The sequence below is a fragment of the Alligator mississippiensis genome, chromosome 1 (assembly GCF_030867095.1).
Source record: "Alligator mississippiensis isolate rAllMis1 chromosome 1, rAllMis1, whole genome shotgun sequence".
Taxonomy (NCBI): Eukaryota; Metazoa; Chordata; order Crocodylia; family Alligatoridae; genus Alligator; species Alligator mississippiensis.
This window is the reverse complement of record NC_081824.1, coordinates 262,778,972-262,803,232: the sequence shown is the minus strand read 5'-3', so window position 1 is coordinate 262,803,232 and position 24,261 is coordinate 262,778,972. Positions and strand designations below refer to the sequence as shown.

General features: G+C 40.7%; 1 protein-coding gene across 13 annotated transcripts in view; it reads right to left on the bottom strand.

The window, feature by feature from the left end:
- The window catches only part of ABI3BP (ABI family member 3 binding protein), a 295,005-nt gene extending 274,113 nt beyond the window's left edge, over positions 1-20,892 (bottom strand). For 11 of the 13 annotated variants that reach the window (XM_059720568.1, XM_059720572.1, XM_059720574.1 and 8 more), the window contains exon 1: positions 20,702-20,892. In XM_059720568.1, the coding sequence (XP_059576551.1) occupies positions 20,702-20,780 (79 nt within the window). In that variant the 5' untranslated portion in view covers positions 20,781-20,892. The remainder of the gene's footprint in view (positions 1-20,701) is intronic. The other 2 variants (XM_059720580.1, XM_059720581.1) reach the window with 1 other exon arrangement.
- Positions 20,893-24,261: the final 3,369 nt, after the last annotated feature.

The following is a 24,261-nucleotide window of genomic DNA, read 5'->3' as shown; positions in this document are numbered from 1 at the left end:
CCAAAGTATACCTACGCTACGATGAGCTCTACATTAGCTGTTACTGCACAAGAAAGTGATCAGGGAGTCATTGTGGGCAGTTCACTATAAGCGTCAGCTCTGTGCTCAGCAGTCTTCAAAAAGGCAAACAAAAATATTAAGGATTATTAAGAAGGGACCTGTAAACAAAATGGAAAGTATCATCATGCCCCTTTATAAAACCATAGTGTGTCCCAGTTCTATTCTCCATGCTTCAAAAAAGGTGCTAGAAGAACTAGAAGGTCCAGAGAATGGGAACAAGGATGATTAGTGATATGAAGGGGCTTCCATATGAGGAGAGACTAAAGAAGAGAGACTTTTATTTCAGTTTAGAAAACAGTCACTTGAGTGGGGACACACTGATATGATCCAATCTAGGTTTGACTGCTCAGATGCAACGCTGGTCTCTCCAAGCCAACCTGGCTTCTTTTCTGCCCAGGGGAATGGGTCCAAACTAACTCCACCCAGACTGGGCTATGAGGGAATTCTCATCCTGCCCACAGAGCTAGCCAAGCTTCACAATACTCATAACAGGGTGGAGGCAGAAGGCACAAGACCCCTCCCTTTTTCCTCTAGCTTTTCTTGGCGTGGCTGTCCATGAGACGTACAGGGGCACCAGCTGCCACAGAAGGAAAGTCTCCCCAAAAAGCAAAAGTAACTTTGGGATATAGCTGGAAAGTAAAGGAAGAACAAAACTATTAGTCAGAACCTTTAATTAAACTTTGGCATTTTCTTCAGAAAAGGTCTGCAGCATGGAAGGGGGGCTGGCTGGCTGGCCACGGGGGAGTCAGAACAAACTGGAGGGACATCCTCCTGCTACCAGCAAATGACAGCTCTGATTCTGCACCCAAGGTTGAAATGTTCAGTGTGACGGATGTGTAAACCCTAAAACAATGAAAAAGGGGTTTTTTGTTTTGTTTTGTAAAGAATTATTCATTCTCTGGCAGTAAAGTTTAGCATTACCACCCGCTTTCATCACATTTCTTCTACAATGACCAATAGGTTTCTGCAGACTTAGAAATGAGACATAATGAAAAACAGTACTTGGACTTGCAACAGCGGTCGCTTTTGAGAGGAAGATGAAGATTAAAGATACGCCTTGTGATTTGTGTTGTTATTGCTCATCATAACTTGCATGGATTGTCTGCTGTGGTAACTCTTTTGTGAACAAAATAAAGAGAGGTTTTCAAATTTCAGCAGCCATTTTGAACGTTATTTCCCATTTCTTTGCATGGCATCAGACTACAAGGTCTCCAAAGTCTGTTTTATCCCTTTTATTCTTCTTGACAGCTACATTTTGTGTTTGTTCACTTGGTGACCATATGGCCTATGTATAGAGACTAGGAGTAAAAATGATGGGCGAATATAAAATAAATGTGCAATAAGCCAATTGTAGTGAAAAAGTGCTTTCTATTTGCACTTGACTAAGGTATCTCTACATTCAAGTAAAAAGGAAGCACATTTGAAGCAGTTATAAGAAAATATATCCTTAGCACAGAAACTGTGGTTTTCATTGAAAACTCCCATGGAAATAGTCTGTATTTTTCTTGCTTATCACAGTACTAGCAGTATCACAATTTAAATGCAACATTTCAATATGCTAAATATTGCTTGAAAACTACCTGTTCTTCACAACTAACTCTGTTTCCATTTCCTTCCCCTCAATCTAAGTTTCTTCCCAAGGGTAAAGTAAACATCAGTACAAAGTGCCCATACAAATATTTTCAAACCTAACACTGCTTAAGAAACCCTTGGTGCCTTGGTAAATTGCTATACCAGGGTCAACTTGACCCCCATACATCTCACCCCCTCCTAAAAGTTACTCTAACCTGCAACTCTCAGCACTACCTCCACATTAGAGGCTCCTTTCCATGCATCAGTTGTAGATTCTCTGTAAAACAGATGAGAGCCAAACTGCTTGTTGGTCTTGTTTCCACTGATGAAACAGTGCATTTTTTACCTCAGAATAATCCATTCTAATTTATCCAAAATAACAATACTCCCCCACCCCCAATGAGGAACAACATACTTTTACTGGCTAAAGCCCCAGCTTAGGTTGTCTTTGCCATGTTTTTACCTCACTATTATGGGCACTGGTCACCCTGAGGTTAAAACTAAACAAAACAAAAAAAGCACCAACTTTAACAATGAAGACAAGGACTTCAATTAAAAACCCAGCCCTTGACCATGAACACTGGTCAGCACAATTATGTTTTAAATACTGCTTACCTGTACCCCCGGAAGCCAAAAAGCTTTTTCTCCAGTGCTATACCACAGCTTATGTGAGAGGGTTTAAAACCCATATGCTACCAGAGCTCCTGACTGCTGTTTCTAACATTTCAACTTTCTGGATTCCCACAAAGCCATCATAGGTGCATACACATGTACTTACCTTTCTGACAGTTAAGCCAATTTAACTTTTTTTAAGTCGACTTAACTGTCATGTATGTGGAGCAGAATCAACTTAAATGAGGCGCAAGATAATACACCTCCAAGGGTCTGCTGCATAGTAGCCAGGTAAGTCTCCAGGTTGATATTCCTTAGGAGCTTAAGTAAGTATGTCCTGTTAAAGTTGTTGCCTTTTGGAGCAGGTTAAGTGATAATGGTTTCCCAGATTTTCTAAAGTCACATTAGTTAAGTCTACTTAGCTCGCAAGATGGCTGCCACTTAGTTAAGTCACCTTATTTTAAGTCGATTTAGTACATGTGTATGCACACCATGATGCCTCCATCAAATTTAGTGGCATAAGAAAGCTTGGGAAATCACAGTATCCTTTACAAGAAATTTAACTGTGCAATCTGCAACTAACTATAAACTTAAGTGCTTCACAAATGCTTACATGTGAAATAAGGTAAATTATAAATAATGTGACAGACCAAGTTTATTAAGTAAACTACTAGAATCTCTAATACCCAGGACCATTGACTGAGAAGTTTGTACCATCATTGTATTTAAATACTTGATTGAGAGCAAAAGCACTAATGTTGGTTCACGAGCAAGCCTGAAGTATCTTTTTTTAGATATTATTTTGCAAAGAGGGAAAGATCTGATAATACTCTTTAATTATTATTAACATTTTACCCTGACCAGTTAATGTCATGGTGGTTTCTATACCAACATTTTGGCTTAACCCTGTCTTACCCTGATTTATCCCTTTTTATACTTATCACTAAACGGCCATTAAGATGGTGCCTGAAGACATTGAGGGGCTGTGGTCTAACACGTGGTGATTTACACAAAATGTGATAAGTTGGACCCCCCCACCCCACCCTGCCCAACCCAACAGACTTTTGCCTGTTGCGTCAGGGAGCTCAAGCCTGCCTCCACTGGCCCTAGCCAGCAGGGGCTGGGGGGTGCTCCAGCAGCCTCTTAAGAGACTGCCAAACTACCCCTCTCCCCAGCCTTACCTGCCTCTGCTAGTTCTGGGATTGTCAGCAGGGAAGGGGGAGGGGGGGAAGGGAGCAGCATGCAGTTGCCAACTGTGCTGTGCTTGGCTGGAGCTGGAGAGAGGGGGGTGGGGGGCAGAGTGGAACGGAGCCACACTGCCTGGTACCACCACCCAGCTGCGGTACTGGGGATAGCCAAACCTGGCTCATGATGCAAAGAGGGCTCCCTTCCACAACCCCTGTCCCAGGCCTCTTGACAGCAGCACCAACAGCTGCTGGCTCGGTTTTGCCATGGCTGGAGCTGGTGGGAGAAGGGGTGGGTGGAATGGAGCCCCCCTACTTCATGAGCCCAGCCCAGATCCCCACAATACTCTCAATGGGGTAGCTGTGGGGGACCCAAGAGGTGAGAGGGATCCATTCCACCCTGCCTCACCTCCAGCTCCAGCCAGGCAAAGACCAGCCAGCAGCTGCTTGCTGTTCCATCCTTCTCTTCCTCCCCCTCCCTCTCCACTGACAGCCCAAGTGACAGGGTTGGGCTGGTGCTCGCTGGCATGAGCACCAGCCCAGCCCTACAAAGGTGCAAAAAAATTAACCCTCAAGGGGACCTGAACACAAGTTCCCTAAGGTGCTCTGCTCTATAGCACCTTTAGCTAACACCTGACTTAATCAAGATGTTTAATTTTCACATGATCAGCCATTTTAAAAGTGTTCTGCAGCTGAGCATATGTGTTAAGTCATAGCTGTAGAGAACTTTCAGGGACCTGGTCACACGAAAAATGTAACTTGTGTAAGTGCCCTAAAAGAGACCATGCCATTACTAGTTGCCTTACTGCTTAGATGTGGGAGACGTGGCTAATGTCATATACTTGGATTTTAAAAAGGCCTTTGATATGATCTCCCATGGTTCTCTTATAAAAAAACTGGGGGATTATGAGCTGGCAGAATCCACAGTCAGGTGGATTGGGAACTGGCTAAGGGGTCAAACCCAAAGAGTGGTAGTGGACAGATCTGTATCATCTTGGCAGAAGGTGGCCAGTGGTGTCCCACAGGGTTTGTTTCTTGGCCCCGTGCTGTTCAACATCTTTATCAATGATTTAGATGAGGATGTGGAAAGCATGCTGGGCAAATTTGCAGATGATACTAAGTTATGGGGAAAAGCAGTCACACTAAGGGATAGGATACGATCCAAGCGGACATGGACAAACTGGAAAGGTGGGCAGAGAGGAACCAGATGCAGTTCAATAAGGATAAATGTGGAGTGTTTCATCTGGGGAGACATAATCAGCAACATGAATATAGGTTAGCCAGTATAATGGCTGAAAGAGACCTCGGGGCTTGGTTTTGCCATGCCCAATTGATCACAGAATGAACATGAACTGCCAGTGTAATACTATAGTCAACTGAGCTAATAGCATACTCAGATGCATTAGCTGATACATCACAAGCAGGGCTAAGGAAGCGATACTTCTTTTCTACTCGGTGTTGGAGAGACCCCAGCTGGAGTACTGTGTCCAGGTCTGGGCACTGCACCTCAAAAAAGACATGGAGAATCTTGAATTGGTCCTGACAAGGGCCACGAGAATGATTAACGGCCTGGAAGACAAACCCTATGAGGAAAGACTAAGGGATCTGTTCGGAAAGAGTCTGGATCACAACTGCTTGCCCAATATCCAAATCTTGAAGATGACGGGCACCTTAGAAATACTATAGGTTATTTCAGATTAGATAGATGCAATTATACCTCATCTGAAGTTATAATGATTTTTCTAAGAATAAAACCACCCTATGATAAACCTCACCAAGTATCTGAATTCTCCATTCAGATGCTCTTTTTAACATTCAAGACATAATACAGAACAGTGCAAAGATTAATAGATTTAGAAATATATTTGGCATTGTTGTTTGCAATATACCCTACTGTAGCATTAGAATGGATTCCTTATTTAAGGCACTAACCAGCTGATAAAGCAATTAACTCTCTGAAATATAAGGAAAAATGTTTATGTCATACTGAGGGGTAAGGCATTCTGGTTGAACTCAATAAGAACAGTTCCTGACACACAATAATTGAACTTTCCTTTACTAAGTATATAAGACATTAAAACAATTCATGGTTAAAACACTATTATGCTTTAACTGAACGTTATAACCGAAAAGTGGGGACTGTCAATGAAGCCATTTATTTCCCTCCAATCTAGAAAGTTGTACAGATTGGAAAAAGAGAGAGAAAGAAAGTCCCAATATGTTATCCTAGATGAGCTTGAGGACTAATCACTGGTAAGGATATTTTCCTTTCTTCTCCCCTTTTGCTCAACATTTCCAAGACAGCTTCCATAATAAAGTGATTTCACTTAAGCTCCTGGTCTCTAACAAAATTGAACACTCTCACACATGTCCATTATATAAGTTGGATGCAGCTAAGTCCTATAAGTGTTGGTTCTGACAGCATATAGTTTTCCCAGCTGGAAAAATGTATCTCATCTTGCATTATGAAATGAGATGAACCCCAAAATTATGATGACATGGCCTCTTACAAAGGTAGCAGGCTTAAGACCATGACGTGTGACCTCTTTATCCTTCTTTTTGTGCTTTTCTGCACTCTTGATAACCTTTCAGAGTTCATGGTGTAGAATCTACAGTTCTCAAAGTGACTGAAGAAAGAATCAACTGACTTTATTTTGGAGGTAATGTCATAGATACATTTTTAAGAAGAAATCCAAAATGTGCAACCAGGAAAATGGTTAAAATCTATACTGTATGGATTACAAGAAGGAACATATGAAAAAAAGTATAGGTGAAATAAGTTGTTGAAGCATTGTCAAGATCATCATAACATACATATGTTTTTTCTTACCCTTCTTAGTAAGTCTGTGTGGGAGTTTAGGAGTAAAGTTCTAGCATTAGAAATGTATCTTTAAACCAGTAGAGAGAAAACATAAGCTTCATCACAGCAGGAATTATGTTGATTTGGAGCTGGGGCTGGGAGTACGCATGTTAACATGTACAGAGGTTCAAAAAGCCCAAGGCAGAAGCGATCTAAGTTTCACACTGAACTCTAAGCATCCTAGGTTAGGTGGTAGTGAACATAACACATATTTTCTAGACCCGTGTGAAGCAGCAAGTATTCGCTTCAGATTCAGCTGATTCAGATGGACAGTGATTCAGATCAGTATTTGAATCACTGTCCCGATTTGATTTGGCTGATTCGGAGATTCGGCCATAGACTATAATGGGGACTCACTAAAATACTTATAACTTTGCCATATTTGGATGAAAACAGCAGTGATGGTAGCCTCTTCTGAGGGCATGAAGCCTGCCAAGTTTCAAGGAGATAGGAGCAGGGGTTTCTATGAAAGTGCACCTCAAACTGTTGAAAGCAAAACTTGTATCACTTGTGTGTGTTAAGGCGGAGCAGGATGAATGCAGCAGGGGTAGTAGCCCGTTGTGCGGGCATGAGGCCTGTAGGATTCAGGCAGAGTGGTGCAGGGGTTTCTGTGAAAGTGCACCTCAAGCTTCTGAAAGCAAATTAAAAAAGCAAATAGGTGTGGAGTGAGGAGGGTGGCACTCACTCCGTCTGCCCGTGGAGCTTGGGGAACCCCAACAGTGGGAGGTTCACCTTCAGAAACACCAGCTGCTCCACCAAACCAGGATCCAAGGAGCTGCGGTGGGGTGTCACAACATCCCCAGAAATGCTGAACACTCTCTCGCTTGGAACACTGGTTGGTGGACAGGACGGTGTTCCCAGGCAACCGTGGCCAGATCCTGCCACACTTGGCTGCAGGTTGCCCAATAGGCCAAGGGGTCGCAGTGCAGCGGCTCTACAATCTGGGTGAGATAGGTACCCACCGAGGCCTCCATGCTACCTGCTGATGGTGGGGTCTGGTGCCTCTGAACCCCAACACTGAAGCCATACCCTTGGCCCACATTGGCAGCAGGTATGGTGGAAGAGATTGGTTTGTGCTTGGAGTGCTGGCACGGGAAAGTGGATCCACCTCTTCTATGTCCCCCTTCCTCTGCCCTTCTGCCTCCCTGACTCTGTTCACCAGCGTCTCCGTCCAGTGCTCAAGGGTTTTCCTGCTGCAGATGCTCCCCTTCACTCTCAGGTTGCACATGCCCACCAGCATGTGGACTGTACTGGATTGCAACAGATCCAGCCATTTTTTTATGCCCTCCTTCAGCTGCTTCACCAGTGCCTGCACATCTGGTGACAGCAGCTTGTCCCAGCCAGGAACACTGATCCCCTGGAACTTCTCCATTTAGTTCTGAAGTTCCCTCACTACAGGGATCACCTGGCTAAGGAAGGCACCAGTCTAACCTAAATTACTTAAGTCTGATACCACATCAGTGTATCTTAAACTGGGTTCTGCCATTTTTAAACCAGCCTATGTGCGCTGAAATTCTGTTACTTGTGTAGACCAGTTTGCAATCACTTATACCTGTATAAGTGTAATGTTTGTACCTGGCCACAGTCTCTCCTCTGCCTTCATTCCCTCTGGAGGACAGAATGGGTCTATGGAGCCTTTGCCTTCTTTAGCTGAATGTGTTTTGCACATAGTACTAGAGTCTTAATATCAAACAGGAAAAATAATGTTGTTCCTCAGCAGGATCTTAACATTATTCAACAGGAATCACTTGCAAGAGCTGTACCATCAAGCCTTCCAAATATACATTTTTATTTTATTGATTTCATTGTAAATTGTATTGCTGCTTAATAATAAGATTGCATGACTCTGCTGTTTGCACATATAAACCATGAATCTTTACCTACTCTTCATTACTGCACCCAGCATGATAAGTATTGTTAAAGGAGCTAACATTTTAGTATTTCTCCTGTTTGCCTGAAATAAAGCATGATGCAAAATATTAACAATGAAACTAGGCTGGTCAATTCCATTTTCTAATTCTCATGTGCTAGCAACACATGGCTATGTTTGCATCACAAAGACTGGAGGGGAGTATTTGAATCTCAAAGTAATCTCTTCACTTTTCTTCTTTAAAATAATCAAGTCACTTCTATTCCTTAACTTACTATTACACCTCTGTTCTCTCTCTCATCTTTCCTAACCTAATCTACATAATTTAAGTATCCCTTTAATAAGCCATATCACACCCATTGAACAGGACAGTAACTCAAAACCTATCCTATTTTGAAGAGTTTCAAATCAGATGTTATATCTGGTCATAATTTTTAATAATGTCTTCTCTTGTCTAAAACATGTGCATTCTGCTTAACCCTTCCCTATGATAAACATCTACTGTAATGAGTATGGATAACATTTTGCTTGCATTATGTTCAGGGTTTCCTCTGCACAATATATGTCTGAACCAATGTGAAGTATTTATGGTATGAAGAAAGTCATGCCTCTGCCATCACTGATTTTGTAATCCAAGGTACAGTACATCTCAAAGAACAGCCTCTGATTTAGAAGTAGATTATATACATATTGCTTCATGTTGATACGCTCTCAGTACTTTCTTCCTTGCTTGTTTCTTTATGTCATTTTAATTTGACAGGACCCTGAAATGTTAAATTACGTTAAATGGAGCAAGTGCAACAGACATGGATAACTCTGGACATAGGGAAACATACCCAGGCTGTCCAAGCTCCCCTGACTGATGCTGGACAAAGGCACTTGGCTCCCTTTGGGCTGCTTGAGCTTCTGTTGGTTTTTAGCATTAATACAATAAATGACATGCACACAACATTTCTTCCCTATAAAATACTTTTGGCTCTTTTGTCAATGATTTGAAGAAGTAAGAGAAGGAGAAACAGATGTCTTGAAAAAAGAATATATACAGTGCTTGTTCCTGTGCATTCATTGTGCAAAACCAATGGGGTACTTGCTTAGACAGCCCATCATGTGACCATATCACTTGGGATTTCTTAGAAAAATCTAGGGGGTAGGGGCACATATACAGTTAAATAAATTACAAACAGAGGATCACAGAATCAGTACTAATACTACATCAGTCCTTAGCTTTTTCTGGAAAAATCAGCACATAAATCTAATAAATAAATAGTCCCCTGGACTTTACTGAGAAAAATTACCTAAGCAAGGGTCAGGCACACAAACAAGTGTTGCAAACTCTGGCCCAAATATTAAGACATATACACAGAGATGGCCAAATTAACAGCCAATCCTACAAAACGTTACTTGTGCAAATAATCCCGCTGACTTCAATGGGGTATGATGTTCCATAAGGGTTTGAAGAATCAGGCCTGCTATAATGATTTTTTTTTGCATGGTTTTCAAATCAATGACGTTAAAACTTTTCTATTTTGCTGGAACTTTTCAAGTGGGATGGGGAAAAGCCTTCACACTAAATTAAAAATAATTCAGTTTGAAGATTTTGATCTTGCCTCATATTAATTGTCGAGCTCAACAGAAGTCAGCGTCAAATTAACTCATTAGGGCATACCTTTCCAGTTGCAAACTCGCGTGATAGCTATGAAACAACTACAAAACTCAAATCAATATCTCTACTTCATCATCCAGACAGTACCTCCAACTTTCCATGGCTACCCTATAGTCTCTTCTAGATTGCCCACTCAGCTTCATTCATGATTCGTCCTCTCCCAGACATTGGCTAAAGTACTTAATTACACTTTGGTTGTTAAAAACAAAAAAAGCTAAAAACTACGTACTGAAGAAATCACAACTCATGCTTCTTCACTAGCCTTCCTAATGGCCATTGTGCATCAATTATAAGCATATTTTTTGATGCATACTATATACATGTGTTCAGATAAGAAAAAACATAGCAAGTGATGACAAGATTTGATATCATAGATATCTTTTTTTGCATGTTCACGTCTTGTTCAGGCATTGGCTTAAATTGTGGTGATAAATGAATCAATCCTGCCAGAAGACACATGATTGTTTCAAAAAGAGCAAATAACTCTCTAAGAAATTTCAGGTTTACATACTTGTGCATTTGAATCATCCCCAATTTTCTGCTGCTAAAAAAGTTTCCAAACTTGAACATCACAGAAAAGAAAATTAATCTGAAAGAAGCACATAAAGCCGAAGGCAAGCACTTGACAAAGAAGAAATTTTTTCCTTGGACAAGTTCAAAAACAACAACAAAAATGTTATCCCAGATCTACTGCCAAACCTCTAAACTTGGAGAAGGGCCTAAAGTATGGATTGTGTGAACTCAAATAGAGTTCTATTTGAAACTGTTGCCATTTATAGACCTGCAAAGCTATGTTATAATTGCTGAAAGGGCATAGGGAAGACTGCTATGACTGTTTGCTTTTTTTTTCTGAATCAAGCTGTTCTTATGTAGGTTTTAGGGATACTGTCAAAACCTGAAAATATATGAAATACAAAAATATACCTAAAGACACAATTTCATCCCATTGTATACACCAGTATTTTGTGTAGCATATGTTGATTCACAGATGCATCTAGTTATTGCCCTAGTAGCTGAGCTGTAAAATAATCAGACTAGAACACATCATACCATTCCATTATTCTACTAAGACCAAAAATACAGGAGGATAATGCAGCAGGATTTTTCCATGATGAACTACTTGTGTACAGTTCTAAGATTCTGCCATCTTTGTTCAAAGTAAAAAGGATTGGTGTATATTTTTGGTATGTCAAAATAGAGTTCGGCAAAGAGATAACAGTATTTAAAAATGAGATGGTAAGTCTTGGCTAAAAGCTATTAGCACAACTTTTTGGTGAGAGGAGAGTTCAAGGAAAGGAACAGCGAAGATCAAGACTTCAGTAAGACCTACAAGACTCTGTATCTTACTCAGCCAAAGCTGTTATATAGGAATAGATCTCATTACTTAGGTACCAGCTCCACCATTCTTTAAACAGACACAGGAAATGTTCCACTTCTTGCTCCCCACAACCCTAGTTTAGTAAAACTAGTACCTTTAAACAGCCTCAGCTAAGGTACGTTTCCTCAGTTCTCCGTGGGCACTAGGAACAGGGTGAATGAAGGTGTCTGGGGGTCTTCTCCTTACCGTACACATCCCTACACTAAACATCCCTTGTTGCAATTTTTTGCCAAATCAGTCGTCAAATATGATGGATTAGGGACAAATGCATCATCATGTAATTCTGGTGACTGAAAATAAAGTTCTGATTTAGCCCTTCATTGGTGAAAATGAGTTTGAGGCTTTACACTGTGGCTATTTTTGCACATCTTAACACCATCTCAGACTGGCCAGAGCAGCTGCTTTTGTGAGCTGGAAAGACACAGGGCAAATTTAGCCTAAGTACTGAAAATCAACAATAGGTACAACTTTTGGACATCTGTGCCATAGAAGTTGGCTCAACCCTTATCCACATAGTCTGACTCATTACTCTGTTCTTAGTCATTTTTCATGAACACAGCATTTGCAACAGATTAAAATAGCCCCATGCTACACTGATCACAACCGTGTGCTAGACACTAGATAGACATGTTGTCAATGATTACACTGTATGGAGGCACCACAAAGAGACATGATAAAGTGAAGTGACTGAGGATTAAATAACACAACACAGAGAGCAGTATTTGAGAACGTGAAAATTAACAAAGGCAGGTGGGAAATCTAAATAAAACATAATACCAAGATCATTTTAAATATACTAATGTACTATGAAATCTGACCTATAGATCAGATTGCAGGAACATATCTTATATTAGCATAAGAACAGGATGTTGGAATTTCAGACTGTGAGACCTTGGAAAGTCTAGGTCTGTTTTGTTTGGGGGGTTTTAAATACATATAGTATAGTTTTGGCTGTACTTGACAGCTGATCAAGTTAGTTTTGGTAAATGAACCATTACATTGCACAAGCTCTCTTTGGTTATTTTTGTGTTTTGCAGGAAGAATAGAGCAGGAGCCAATTTTGACACGAAGTATTTTGCTTAATGCAAACTCTTAGCAAGCTGGTTATTCAAAAAGAAGGATCACTCTGGGATTTCTGACAGATCCATAGTGCCACTTCTCGAGTATTAACATATGAGAACTATTTAACACAAGTCCATTTTGCATAACAATTTCCCTTCCAGCCATTCTAAAAAATACGAAGGCAAATGCCTTAGTCCAAATAGCCTGTTCTTTTTTCGTAACTTTAAAAAAAGTTTTAAAGCATCTGTATAGTTTGAAAAATAGTCTCCTGGAAGTATTATTTTGTAAGCTATGGGAAAAGTAACCAGTAAACAATTTAATGCTGTCCCTCTTTATGTATAACTTTAGTTTGCCATTTTCATTATTTCTTCAAACAGCTTTCAAAAGGGTTGGAATTTTTTTCTGCTTTATCATTTCTGGCCTATTACGCTGTGACTATCAAAGGAATGTTGTGAGGGGCCCCACAATAGCCTTAGGATTAGCATTTGGCCATTGTGTTACAACAACGGTAGAAGACACAGTTATAAATCATGACCGCTTTAGGTGCTTGACAGGAATAAACGAAAGCACGTGCTGAGGTTAAACCTTTGATTGTGAACATGTATTACATAATGTAGCATGGCTCACAAGTTTAGGAGAGGGTAAAAACTACCTCATGCTTTTTGAAAAAGATGAATGATAAGGAGTTTGGAAGTATACTGTAAACACATGGTCACACTCCCACACTGACAACTACGCTTTATATAAATAGTATCTGAACAGGCAGCAAAAACTCCCTGTTTACAAACAGTGATACTCGTATACCCCCATTTGCTGCAATGCCATTATCATTTTCTCATCAAATCTGTGCTTCTGACAACACTAGTCATAGCACCACGGTGTTCTGGAACATGGATTCACCTCTACAAACCCATGAACCAGGTTATGCCACCAGCCCTGTAAGCCAGCATGGAGCCTGTATCTTGCCTTGTTCCTCCACAGGTAGCTCTACAGAGGGGCTGAAATAGGCTATCTTGAGTTTTCCCATAAAACAAAGGCTAGCCAGAATCTGCCCCAAATGACTGTGTGTGAACTTACTAAGGGCACTTCAGACATGAGCATCCACAGGTTAAAGCTCATCAATTTATGTTAAGTGACCTCTGAGTGTCCCAAAGCTACTTACTTTATGCAATGGTTAGCTCTGGGCCATGCCACCTAGCCCGTGTTAGGATAACTTCAGTCTACTCCACAGAGAGAAAATGAGCAATTTGTAGTCCTCCGGCATTTCAGGAAGCACCACTCCCAGCCTCCCCAGCCACTGCAGAATGGGAACGGAGCCCAGGTGTCCTGGCTCCTAAGCTAGGGACCAACTTTACACATTAACCAGTTTAAGTGATCAGAAACTGGTTTAAACCTGTAACAGAACAGACATTCAGTGCACATAAACCAGTTTGAAAATACCTCACACTGGTTTGAGATAAACCTGGTTGAATGTAGTATCTGACTTAACTGATTTGGGTCAAACTGGTTTATGCAATGTCTGTCCCAGATCCCTTACTGGTTTAACTTAAACCAGAGTCCCGCAGCATCCCAGATACTTTGCAGCTCTGAGCAGGGCTCTCCTCTCTGCTCCATGGCTGGAGCTCTGGCAGAGACAGCAGGCACAGCAGGGTCTGCCAGGTTTCCTCCTGCCCCCACCCCAACCTACCCCTCCTGCTCCCTACTCCCTCCCCTCTCTCATAGCAAGGACCATAGCCAGCATGTGGTATGCTAGAAAATGCTGAGTGGTGTCTGTGTAAGGAACACAGGACAAAGGCAGAAAGGACAGTGTCCACTTAGGGCTTTTTGGAGCTCATCAACAGGTCAGCTGGTAATGTCCCTGTCCCTTCCTTGGAAAAAGCTGTTTAAGAAAAGCTTGAACTAATGAGAGGCTTTTGTTTTCTTAATGGGCTGATAAACACTGTGTTATCAACTCCCTGCTGGGCTGCTCACAAGAGTGGGGGAACCATTCCCTAATTGGAGCATCCTGGTGAGGCCTGGTCATGCCCCACCTCCCAGTTCAGCATTGTGGAAGGAAGGGAGGGCTGCTTTAGCACCCCCCACAATCTAGCCTGAGCCACTGTAGTCACGTGCCTGCATTTCTTCAATCCAGAGGGGATGTCTATACGATTACAAACTGGTTCAGCCTAGCCAAGTTAGACTAACCTGCAAAGATTGAATCAATTCAGGCTCAGACATTTTGAATGTCTGTCTCTAGCCCTAGTCATGCCCCTGCTCACCAGCCCTCTAGTGGCAAGTCAGAGCTGTGCAAGCAAGAAATGGTATTAACCCTCAACATGTGACTGCTCACAGCATGTTCTAACTTAAACACTCCTTATATTCCGCAGATTTAGTCTAAGCATCAGGTAGAATAATCTTCAATCAGAAACTCAGTAAAACCAAAGTAAATTTTGTGGTGTTGTCATTTAATAAAGCCATCTGCTTATAAAACAGATCAACTTCAGTGCCATTTTAGCCTGGATGTAATAAAACAAAACATTGGATACATGGAAACAGGGAGAGAGAGAAAAGTGAGATTAGAGAAAAGGAATGGGGAAAACAAAGATAAATTTGTTGGTCCTCCAGTGCCAGTTGAGAATTTACTGGCTGGAACAGTCTTCTGGGAACTGCAGTGATAAGGAAAAACTGACCTGAATTCCCCTGCCCTGGAGTTCAAAGTACTAATCAGAGCACTCTGCAGGCAGTATTTTGGCAGAGTCAGTCAGTCAGTGGTCAGAGAATGGATTTCTATGAACATCTGTACTGTTGGCGGAAAATCTCTCTGAAAAACTGAAACTAAAAAGAATTTTCTTTTTTTAAGAACACAGAGGATCTGCTCCAAAGCCCATTGACTTCAATAGCATTTGGACTGGATCCTAAGAGAGGACTCCAAGAAACATGGTTTGCAAGAATACCTTTCTTATAGTCTGCGCCCTGTAGCTTTGTCTCCCGAATCCTGATTTGTTTAATCTTGATCCTTTAGAATAAATTTCTCATTTGGCTTGGATTCATCCTATTTATTAAGTTGTTTTTCAGTGACAAGTGTTTTTTTCACACTCTTGTTTTTGGCCTTACAGAGTCTATACTGTCTCCATTACAGAAAAGAGAAAAAATTGTTCTTCATATACAGCCAGCTAAATTGTACAGTCTCCCTAATTTAATTCAGGTAGCCCCAGACATTTCCCATTTCCCTCTTTCCTCACAAATAAGATGGATTCCTTTAATCAAACCCCTCATACCATCTCACCAATTAATTCACAAACAGCAGTGATATATGGGTGTTTAACTATGATGGGAGGTACATACTCACATCAGCATTTTAGCTTAAGGAGAAAAATATGAGATCATGGAGAAACTGTTTTTGAATTTGACTGAATGGTCCAAAAGAAAATTTAAACTTAAGGCCAAAATGCTCATAAAAGATAAATCAGAGAGGGTTTAATATTAAAAGATGTGTGTGAGCTATGGTTTGAATGCAGGACAGGGAGCCAGGGACTTCACAGAGTTTTATCCCTTGTTCAGATGCTAATTGCTCTGTAAGTCCTTCAATAAATCAAGCTTTCTTCTTCTGTTGATTATCACTCCAACTATGTAAATGAATGTGATATGCATTGATTATCACTCCTACTATGTAAATGAGCCCTATATGCATTTGATGATTTAAAAAACTTCTGAAGATGAAAAGAACTGCAATACCTAAGAGTGTATCAAATTTTTAGTTTCATCTTACATTTTATAGTTTATTCACATTTCTCTATAATACACAGAAGCCCCACATAACACGGAATACTATTCCAAAGCCCATGCCATCATTAAAAAATAAGTTTCCAATCCTTGTGATTATGATGCATATATTTTGAATGTGAACCACAAGCAATTAACACAGTAAAAGCTCCATCTTCTAGAGTTGGAGAGGGAACGGCATGTAGGGCAGCAACCAAGATGGCGGCTACCCCCTCATTCCTCCTCCTCCATTGGGAATTCTTTTCCAATCAGTGGCAAGGGGTGGGGCCACAAGCAATCTAATTAGGAGCCAATTAAGAGCCATAACCTATTTATGTGAATGGGAACATTCTATTCATCTGCATGGGGTGTCAGCTTTGAGATTTAATTATACACTTCATGCATGGACAAGAACTTCACTTCTGATCATTTTTACACCCAGTTAGTGTACTGATCCCACTATTCTAAACTGTGGTGCATACATTTCTGGGTATAATTGAGCACTAGGTAGCCCCTGTTTAGATGCCTGAAAGCTCTAGCTTTCCCAGACAGCTTCTAAATGTAAGGTTCAGTATTTCTGCAAACAATTACAAATTCTACAACAGATTTAAAATTTAGGGACAGAATAAAAGAGATTGGATACAAATCTTTACATTGTTACATACTCTGCATTAGTCAAAAACATATTGAATTAAATACCCGCTTATTTTCAATTTTTAAACTAAGAATATAACATAAATGACATCCTGAGTCAGACCAATGGTCCATATAACCCAACATCCTGTCTCTGATAGTGGCAGAGATGGATGCAATCAAGGGAAAGCATTAAACTGGGTACATCAAGTAACATATCATTTGGGACCTACTTAGATTGTGCTTTTGCAGAAACCACCAGTTTTTGTGGTTTACATGATAGCCATAAAAATGATGTTTGCCACTATTTCCCATGGAATCACCTGGAAAAAAGTTAAAACTTACTAAAAATAAAATGCTGGCTCACTGCCGCTGCTCCTTGGCTTCACAGCCCTCTGTGGGGGGAGGAATTGGGTAGTGGAGCCGCATGTAGGGCAGCAACCAAGATGGTGACTGCCCCCTCATTCCTCCTCCTCCACTGGCAATTCTTTTCCAATCAGTGGCAAGGGGTGGGGCCACACGAATGAAAGCCCTCTCCACCAATCAGTGGTGAGGGGCAGGGTCTCTGGAGCCTCTTAGCCAATCCACGGTGAAGGGTGGGCTGCCACAAAATGCCCAGGAATGTAGGAATGAGTGGGCCACAAAAAAATATTTGTCTTGCCCCAATTTACATAGGTCCTTACCTAGCCCCTATTCATTACCCTCCCTGGTATCCACCATCATTGGTTTAGAGATGCCAAAGTAAACATCTCCAACATTCTGTTCAACAGCTATTACTAGATCTATCATCCACGAATTCATCTGGTCTCCTTTTGTACCTGGTTATGCTATCTGTCTCTAGATCTGCTATAAGGCTTTCTGATTTCTTGCACAACGTGACATCAGTATGGTTGTATTTATGCATGAAATGGCAAAACTTTAAGCTAGAATTGGCTTGGTATATAGTCTCTACACTCAGTAACACAGGCTACCAAGATCACTTCAACTCAGTGCTATGCTCTCCTCACTGGCTTCTCATGAGATAGTTGGTTAAATGTGTAGGCATAGACTGGAGGGTTTTTGCAGGAGCTGGCACATGAATCAGAAACTTGCAGGCAACAAGGATGGCTGTGAATGGCAGTACCCTCATGGCAAAATGCAAAACACGCTTTAACCTAACTTTCCTGCAGTACCTTTAAAAAGGCAGAGCTTGTAAAACTTTAATGTAGATACATCAGGGCACCAAATTATAATTTTAAATATGTGATCACATATTACTTTCATAACACTGACAATGAATATTATAAAAAGCTAAGAGAGAAAAGAAGACCTCTTGGGTTTAAGACAAACCCTCTTGAGTTTGGACTGGAGACAGGGAAAATTGGTTTCTATTCCTATGTGGACAAGAGGATTATAATGCATGTGTGTACATGGGTAGAATTAAGGCAGAACAGGAAACCTTAACACTGGCATTTCCTAAACTTTTGAAACCTTGAGCCTGATACCTTAATTTCTTTTAACGTCAGGTTCTGCACATAATTAACTTCATTTCTGATGAACTTCTCTAGCATTACACCAACAGTAAAAGACAAAACAATTAAAGCAGGTTTTTTGTTAGTAAAGGCAATTCTCTTGGGAATAGCAACTTTTTTTTTTGCACATATCCATCAACGTTTCTGTCAGAGGTTTGCCTGTGGAGGTGACAGCACATGAACTGCTTGGAAGAGGGGTCAGGCATGCTCCAGCACTCCAAATGGCACATTTGCATACAACTACCTTTCTTGGGGCTCTGCAAATCATGGACATTCAAAGGGTTTCTTGGCTCCCTTCCCTTACAGCTGCAGGAGGCAAGATTTTCTTTCCTCCTTGTACCATTGAAAGGAAATCTCAATGCATGAGGTCAGGGATCAGTACGTTTCACCTCCTGGAGACTTGTGCTCTGGGATTCCAAGGCAGTAGTAAGAATGAAAAAGCATATATTGAAGAGCTGTCACAGACTATTCCATTTCTAGAAAATGAATGTGGCCACAGTCTGTCCCTGGGACTACTATGTCACTCACTCTACTGTACTTTGTATAGTAGGAGCAGCTCTGGATCCTCACTTAACTATGCTGTTTGCAATTGTGATGAAGCAACATCTGCATTTAAGCTTTAATACAGTGCACTTTACAGGACAGTGGAATGTTTTCTTGAGAAGACGGGGACCTCCAGCCCAATACACAGACCTACTCTTATTTAAGACATGCTTAAAATCTAAACATAACAATCATTGGGGGGGGGGGGGCGGCACCTCTCTGTACTTGCAATCAAACCAGAATGATGTAGCAAAAGCATAAATCTTTGAACACTCCCAAATAACCCAGGGACCCATAGACAGTGAATCCAACCCAACAAAAAGAATCAGTTGAAATGACAGTAGCAAGGATCAAGAATTGTCTGATGTTTCCAGTGTGCAAAAAGGGAGAACTTCTCAGAAGTCAATTAATTAAAAACCCGGTGATTCCACCTGCTTTAATACATTGGAATTTGTACATTATCATACTTCAGAAGAGAAGAAAATACGTTCTAGAGATTATCTCGAATGATCACAACATAATAAAGACAAAGCTGTTTGCTTTGCCAGAAATTAATAGCTAAAAACAAATAGGACTCTTTTCCATGGGAATGAACAGAGTCAAATAACCCCTTCTGCATGGCTGGAGCACTAAAATAGCTTCATCCTCCAGAAGTAGACAGTATGTATTTGTTAACACTGCATAACCTTAAGCATAATACACTCCAAGTTTGTCAATGGTATTTTTGTTGTCACATAAGGACATAAAGCCTGTGTTGTAAACCTATCCAAAAGGTTCTGACTGAGGTTTTAAAAGTTATGTTTGAATTGAGTTAGTCTCTTATATTAGCCCTTAGAGATTGCAATACATTTATTACTTCACTGCTGTTATTATTCTTACCCAGCAAATTGCATAGTAGTAACAATCACTGTTTAATTCCAGAAGGACAAACAGTTCCAAAAATCCAGCCATTTTCAGAGGGAATAGCTTGACAAAATACTACAACAGTGTTTTATCCCCCTACCCCCAGGCTCCCTGTAGGTCCCCCCTCACCTACAGCATGGAAACATCTAGGATGTCCTCAAAGATGCTGCTTTGTGGCTTTCCTTTGCCCTAGGCAACCAAGCTACAGCTTTTCCTCTACACTTTGCTGACTGCAGCAGTCTACAAAGCAGAGTGAACTTATACAGGCATTTCTACCAAGTGAAGAACAGTACGTGCAGCACACGATCAGTTGTGGAGTATAGCACTGAGTTAGTGCCAAGGTGCTACGAAGTGCTTCATGATCTAGATTCAGAAATATGATTTTAATTTTGCACTATAGCTGTTTTTCTTGCAGTAATAAAATACTTACAAAATGCCAGTTCTGTGCAGATCACATTAACAAGGAAAGGGTCCCTTCTAACTTTGAAAACTTGCTTCCAAAGTCCAGCAGAGGGGAATATTTAAACAATATTCATATGACTTGTTTCTTTTTGTTTGTTTCCCCCCCCCCCCCCCCCCCTTTCATTTGGGAGTACAGCAGTTCCAAATGCACTCACTCTTAAAAAAACCCTGTTTTCTTTAACAGGGATAGCAGACTGACTTGCAAAAGTGAACTCTAATCCTACTCAGGATGAGAAGCACAGAAACATTTATCCTAAAACAAGTTTGAGATCCCCTGCCTGCAATTCAGGGTGTATTTCTGTCACATTGCCTTGAAAGCCTTACTACTACAAACTTACACAGCCTTGTCTAAACAACCCCAAAAGCATTAGATTTATTTTTCTTTTCTTTTCTTTTCTTTTCTTGCACAGCAGTTCTTACTGTATTCACAAGATACAATGGTAATGTTTATGTCCTTGCTCCATTTAAGTCTAAGAGTTTTAAATAACTCTTGTACCTTAACTTTGTCCTGTAAGCTGACCTCCATTTACATTTATCTTTAAGATCATATTTCCTTACATGCTGAACACACATCTGTAGTGCAAAACACAAGCATTTTCCAAAAAAATAAAAAATAAAAAGCCAAAAAACCACATATAGCTACTTGCCTCTTGGCAATTTCTGAGCATTTCCCAGGTTTAGTGCAACATGTCCACAGAAAAGTAGAAAAAACAATCTTGACATCATGGTTACAAACCCAAACTTGCACAATGAATGATGCTGATGGGTATCACATAAGGTACTGTTGCTGCAGTTAAGTGAACTGTTCTCTCTGTGACAGAGGCAGCAAAACTTTGACAGGAGCTAAGTTTACAGAGTAGGAGGAGACAGAATGACATCACACCCTCCCACTGAAAAAGTAAGGAGAACTAGCATAAAAAGATATTATCAGGCTCCCTCTGCAAAAGTCTTCTGGTTTTTGTTACAGGGACTTTCCATCTCAGAGGGTAACAAAAATCAATTTATAATGACTTGCACTTCATGCAAAGGGAAAAAAAACAAACAAAAAACCCCCCAACACAGACAGATGTCAAAATGCCATTAGCTGAAAACCAGCCAGAGACATAAGCTATTTGACTGTATTGTGCATGGAAGCCACATTACCAATGTAAAATTAATTTTACATTACTTGGAATATCATTTTTCCTGATTCAGCTCAACATTTTTTGTGACCCTTAGCTCTTGTCTAACCTTAGGATCATTTGAAGCAAAATTCATGTCAGCCTGTATACTGTATACAGAGAAGGCACTGACTTCACTGGCCAGAATGTGACATGTATTTAAGCAGCAAAGAATGTGTATTTGCCAGTTTAAATGCCACTTGCCATGTGCTTGTTTCTTTTTGGCCATTTTCCATTTTTTTCTTTAATACAAACCCTCCGAGTTGCTAGACAAACTACTGTAGCGGAAAGAAACTAAGTTCCTACGGGGGCTACCAAACTCTGCTGCCCCTTACACCAGTGCAAATCAGAAGCATCTTGGTGAATGACTGTGGATTCACTGTAGGTTTACAATGCTAGCAGATCACAATTTGGCTATGTTAATAAGCACTAAGTGGGGGAAAGGGACACACAAGTTTAGCTAGAAGAGATAGGATAAGACTAAACAAAGGAAAGTTTAGAACAATTATTTGGAAAATATCCTAAGAGGGAAATTAGATCTAAAATGCTAGTCTGGGTATGTATTCTCCTCTCCCTCCCATGCCCCCAAATATTCCTAGTTTCATGTACAGGAGTAGATAGGTAGGGGAAACCTCAGAGTTTTGATGGATGAGATTAACATGTTACAGACTATACTGAAAGGGAAATATGTAAGATACAGGGAGGCATTTATGAAATGTTAAATGGTACTGTATGTAAAAATATTTCATAGGCTATATTTTAGAAAGGGGGGGGAGAGTTAAAAAAAAGCAGAGGTAATTGAAAAGGCCCTAAAGTGCTTATCTACCCCCTGTCTGAAAGCCTCCAATGAAGGAGATTCTACAACTTCCCCAATCTGTCTATTCCACTTCCTCACTGTTCTGACATCCTGAGATCTAATCTAAATAGCATTCTCTTTCTTGAGTTCGATCACACTCGTATTGTTGGATGGAGCTGTAATCTGGAAATTAATATTATAGATGGATCCAAAGCAAAACACTGAGCCTCCTGGAACTTTGGCAAAATAGAGGTCCTATTATTCTATTAGTTATAAGTGTAAGTATTAAAAACAGAAACCTGCAGCAGCCAAAACTGGGGTGAGATGCAAGGGGTTGTAGGAAGCAGCTTCAGGGACCTGGATTGAGAATTTCTCAATGCAGTGACCATACCTATTGGTTAGTAACACTCAATAGCACCCTGAGGACAGACACTCATATGCTCTCTGTAATAAAATATTTAAATATAGTTTAGGACAGTAGAAACAGATGAGAAAAATAGTAATTACTGTAAGTCCAGAAGTCCCAAATATATAGATAGTTAGCTGTAAGCAGGAACGGTAAAGGAAGAAAACAATGCTGGATGCACATACCAATGTCTTATGTGAGGTATCTCCAACCCCCTTTTTGTCTTACACATACATCTTATCAAGTCCTCCATTAAATACAATATAATTGTAACTATTCTAAACAAAGCATAAAAGATTTAGCCCATGCCAACTTAATATCTAAGGGAATTTATAGAGGAAAACACTGAACTAGACAAAATAAGGCACTGTTTAAATACTGTAGAGACAAAGGATAGAATGCATCAATTTGTTCTGCAGAGAGTTTGCCTTACCTTACTAATCAGAAAAGGTTTGATTTGAAACTTTTGACCCTTCTGGCCAGCTATAACAATTTACACCAAGGGCAACTATTGCAATTATCTAAATGTAATGCATTTTGTCTTCCCTCTAAAGGGACAATCATACTCTTGTTCACTATTTTATTGTCATCTCCTGCTCTATATAAGTTCTTCTTTTCCTCCTCCACCTCTGCACATGTCCCTGCTGCTACATCCCCTCCTCTCTTCCTCTCCTGGAAATGCTGTCCAGCCATTCTGCCTTCTCTTTTTCTCTGTCCTTTTCTGTGGCGAGCAGCTGTAGTTAGCCCAGGCCCATGATGGTAGTGCTAATTCATGCCATCTTTATTTTATGCAGAAGGTTCTCCTAACACTGGAACCTATAGTTTGGCAAATGGACACAAGTCAAAGTTAATGTAGTGCATAGGCTGAATACATCAGTAGATGGTACAAGTTAAACCTATTTAACAAGTTAAGCCTGTTTAACCAAACGACAGATAGTGGGAACAAGGCTGAGCTCCTTAATGAGTTTTTTGCTTCTCTATTCCTGAACATGGATCAAGACAAATCTCCCAACTGGATCACAGACAGGCACAAAAGGGACACCAGCCCACCAACTGTTAGTGTTGATTTGGTGAAGAGGCTCTTGGAAGGATTGGATGTGTAGGCCTGAATGATCTTCATTCAAGGGTGCTGAAAGAATTGGCTAATGTCATAGCAGAGCCACTGGTACAGCTGTTTGAGCACTCATGGTGCTCAGGTCAGGTCCCAGAGGACTGGAAAAGGGCCAGTGTGGTCCCCCTTATTTTCAAGAAGGGGAGGAAGGAAAATCTGGGTAACTTTATACTGATTAGTCTCACCTCTATCCTTGGGAAAAACTTTGAAAAAATTATCAAGGATCATATTTGTGGGAATCCAGCAGGACAAATAATGCTGAAGGGCAATCAGCATGGATTTATAGCAGGTAGATCCTGCCTGACTAACCTTCTTCTTTTTATGACCAGCTCACAAAATGCTTAGACACAGGAGTGAAGGTAGATATCATTTACTTGACTTTTAAGAAGGCCTTTGATATGGCCTATTCTCATAAATAAAGTGAGCGGCTATGACATAGATGATACACGGTCAGGTTGGTGGCAAATTGACTTAGAGGTTGCATCCAGAAAGTGGTGGTGGACAGGTAGGTATTGACCTGGAAAGATGTGGGCAGTGGGGTCCCACAAGGCTCGGTCCTTGGACCTATGCTGTTCAAAGTCTTCATCAGTGACTTGGATGAGGGCGTGGAGAGCACTCTGTCCAAACTCGCAGATGATACCAAATTTTGGGGTAAAGTTAACACACTAGAGGGTAGGGAATGAATCTAGGCAGATCTGGACAGGTTGGAAAAGTGGGCAGAAAAGAATAGGATG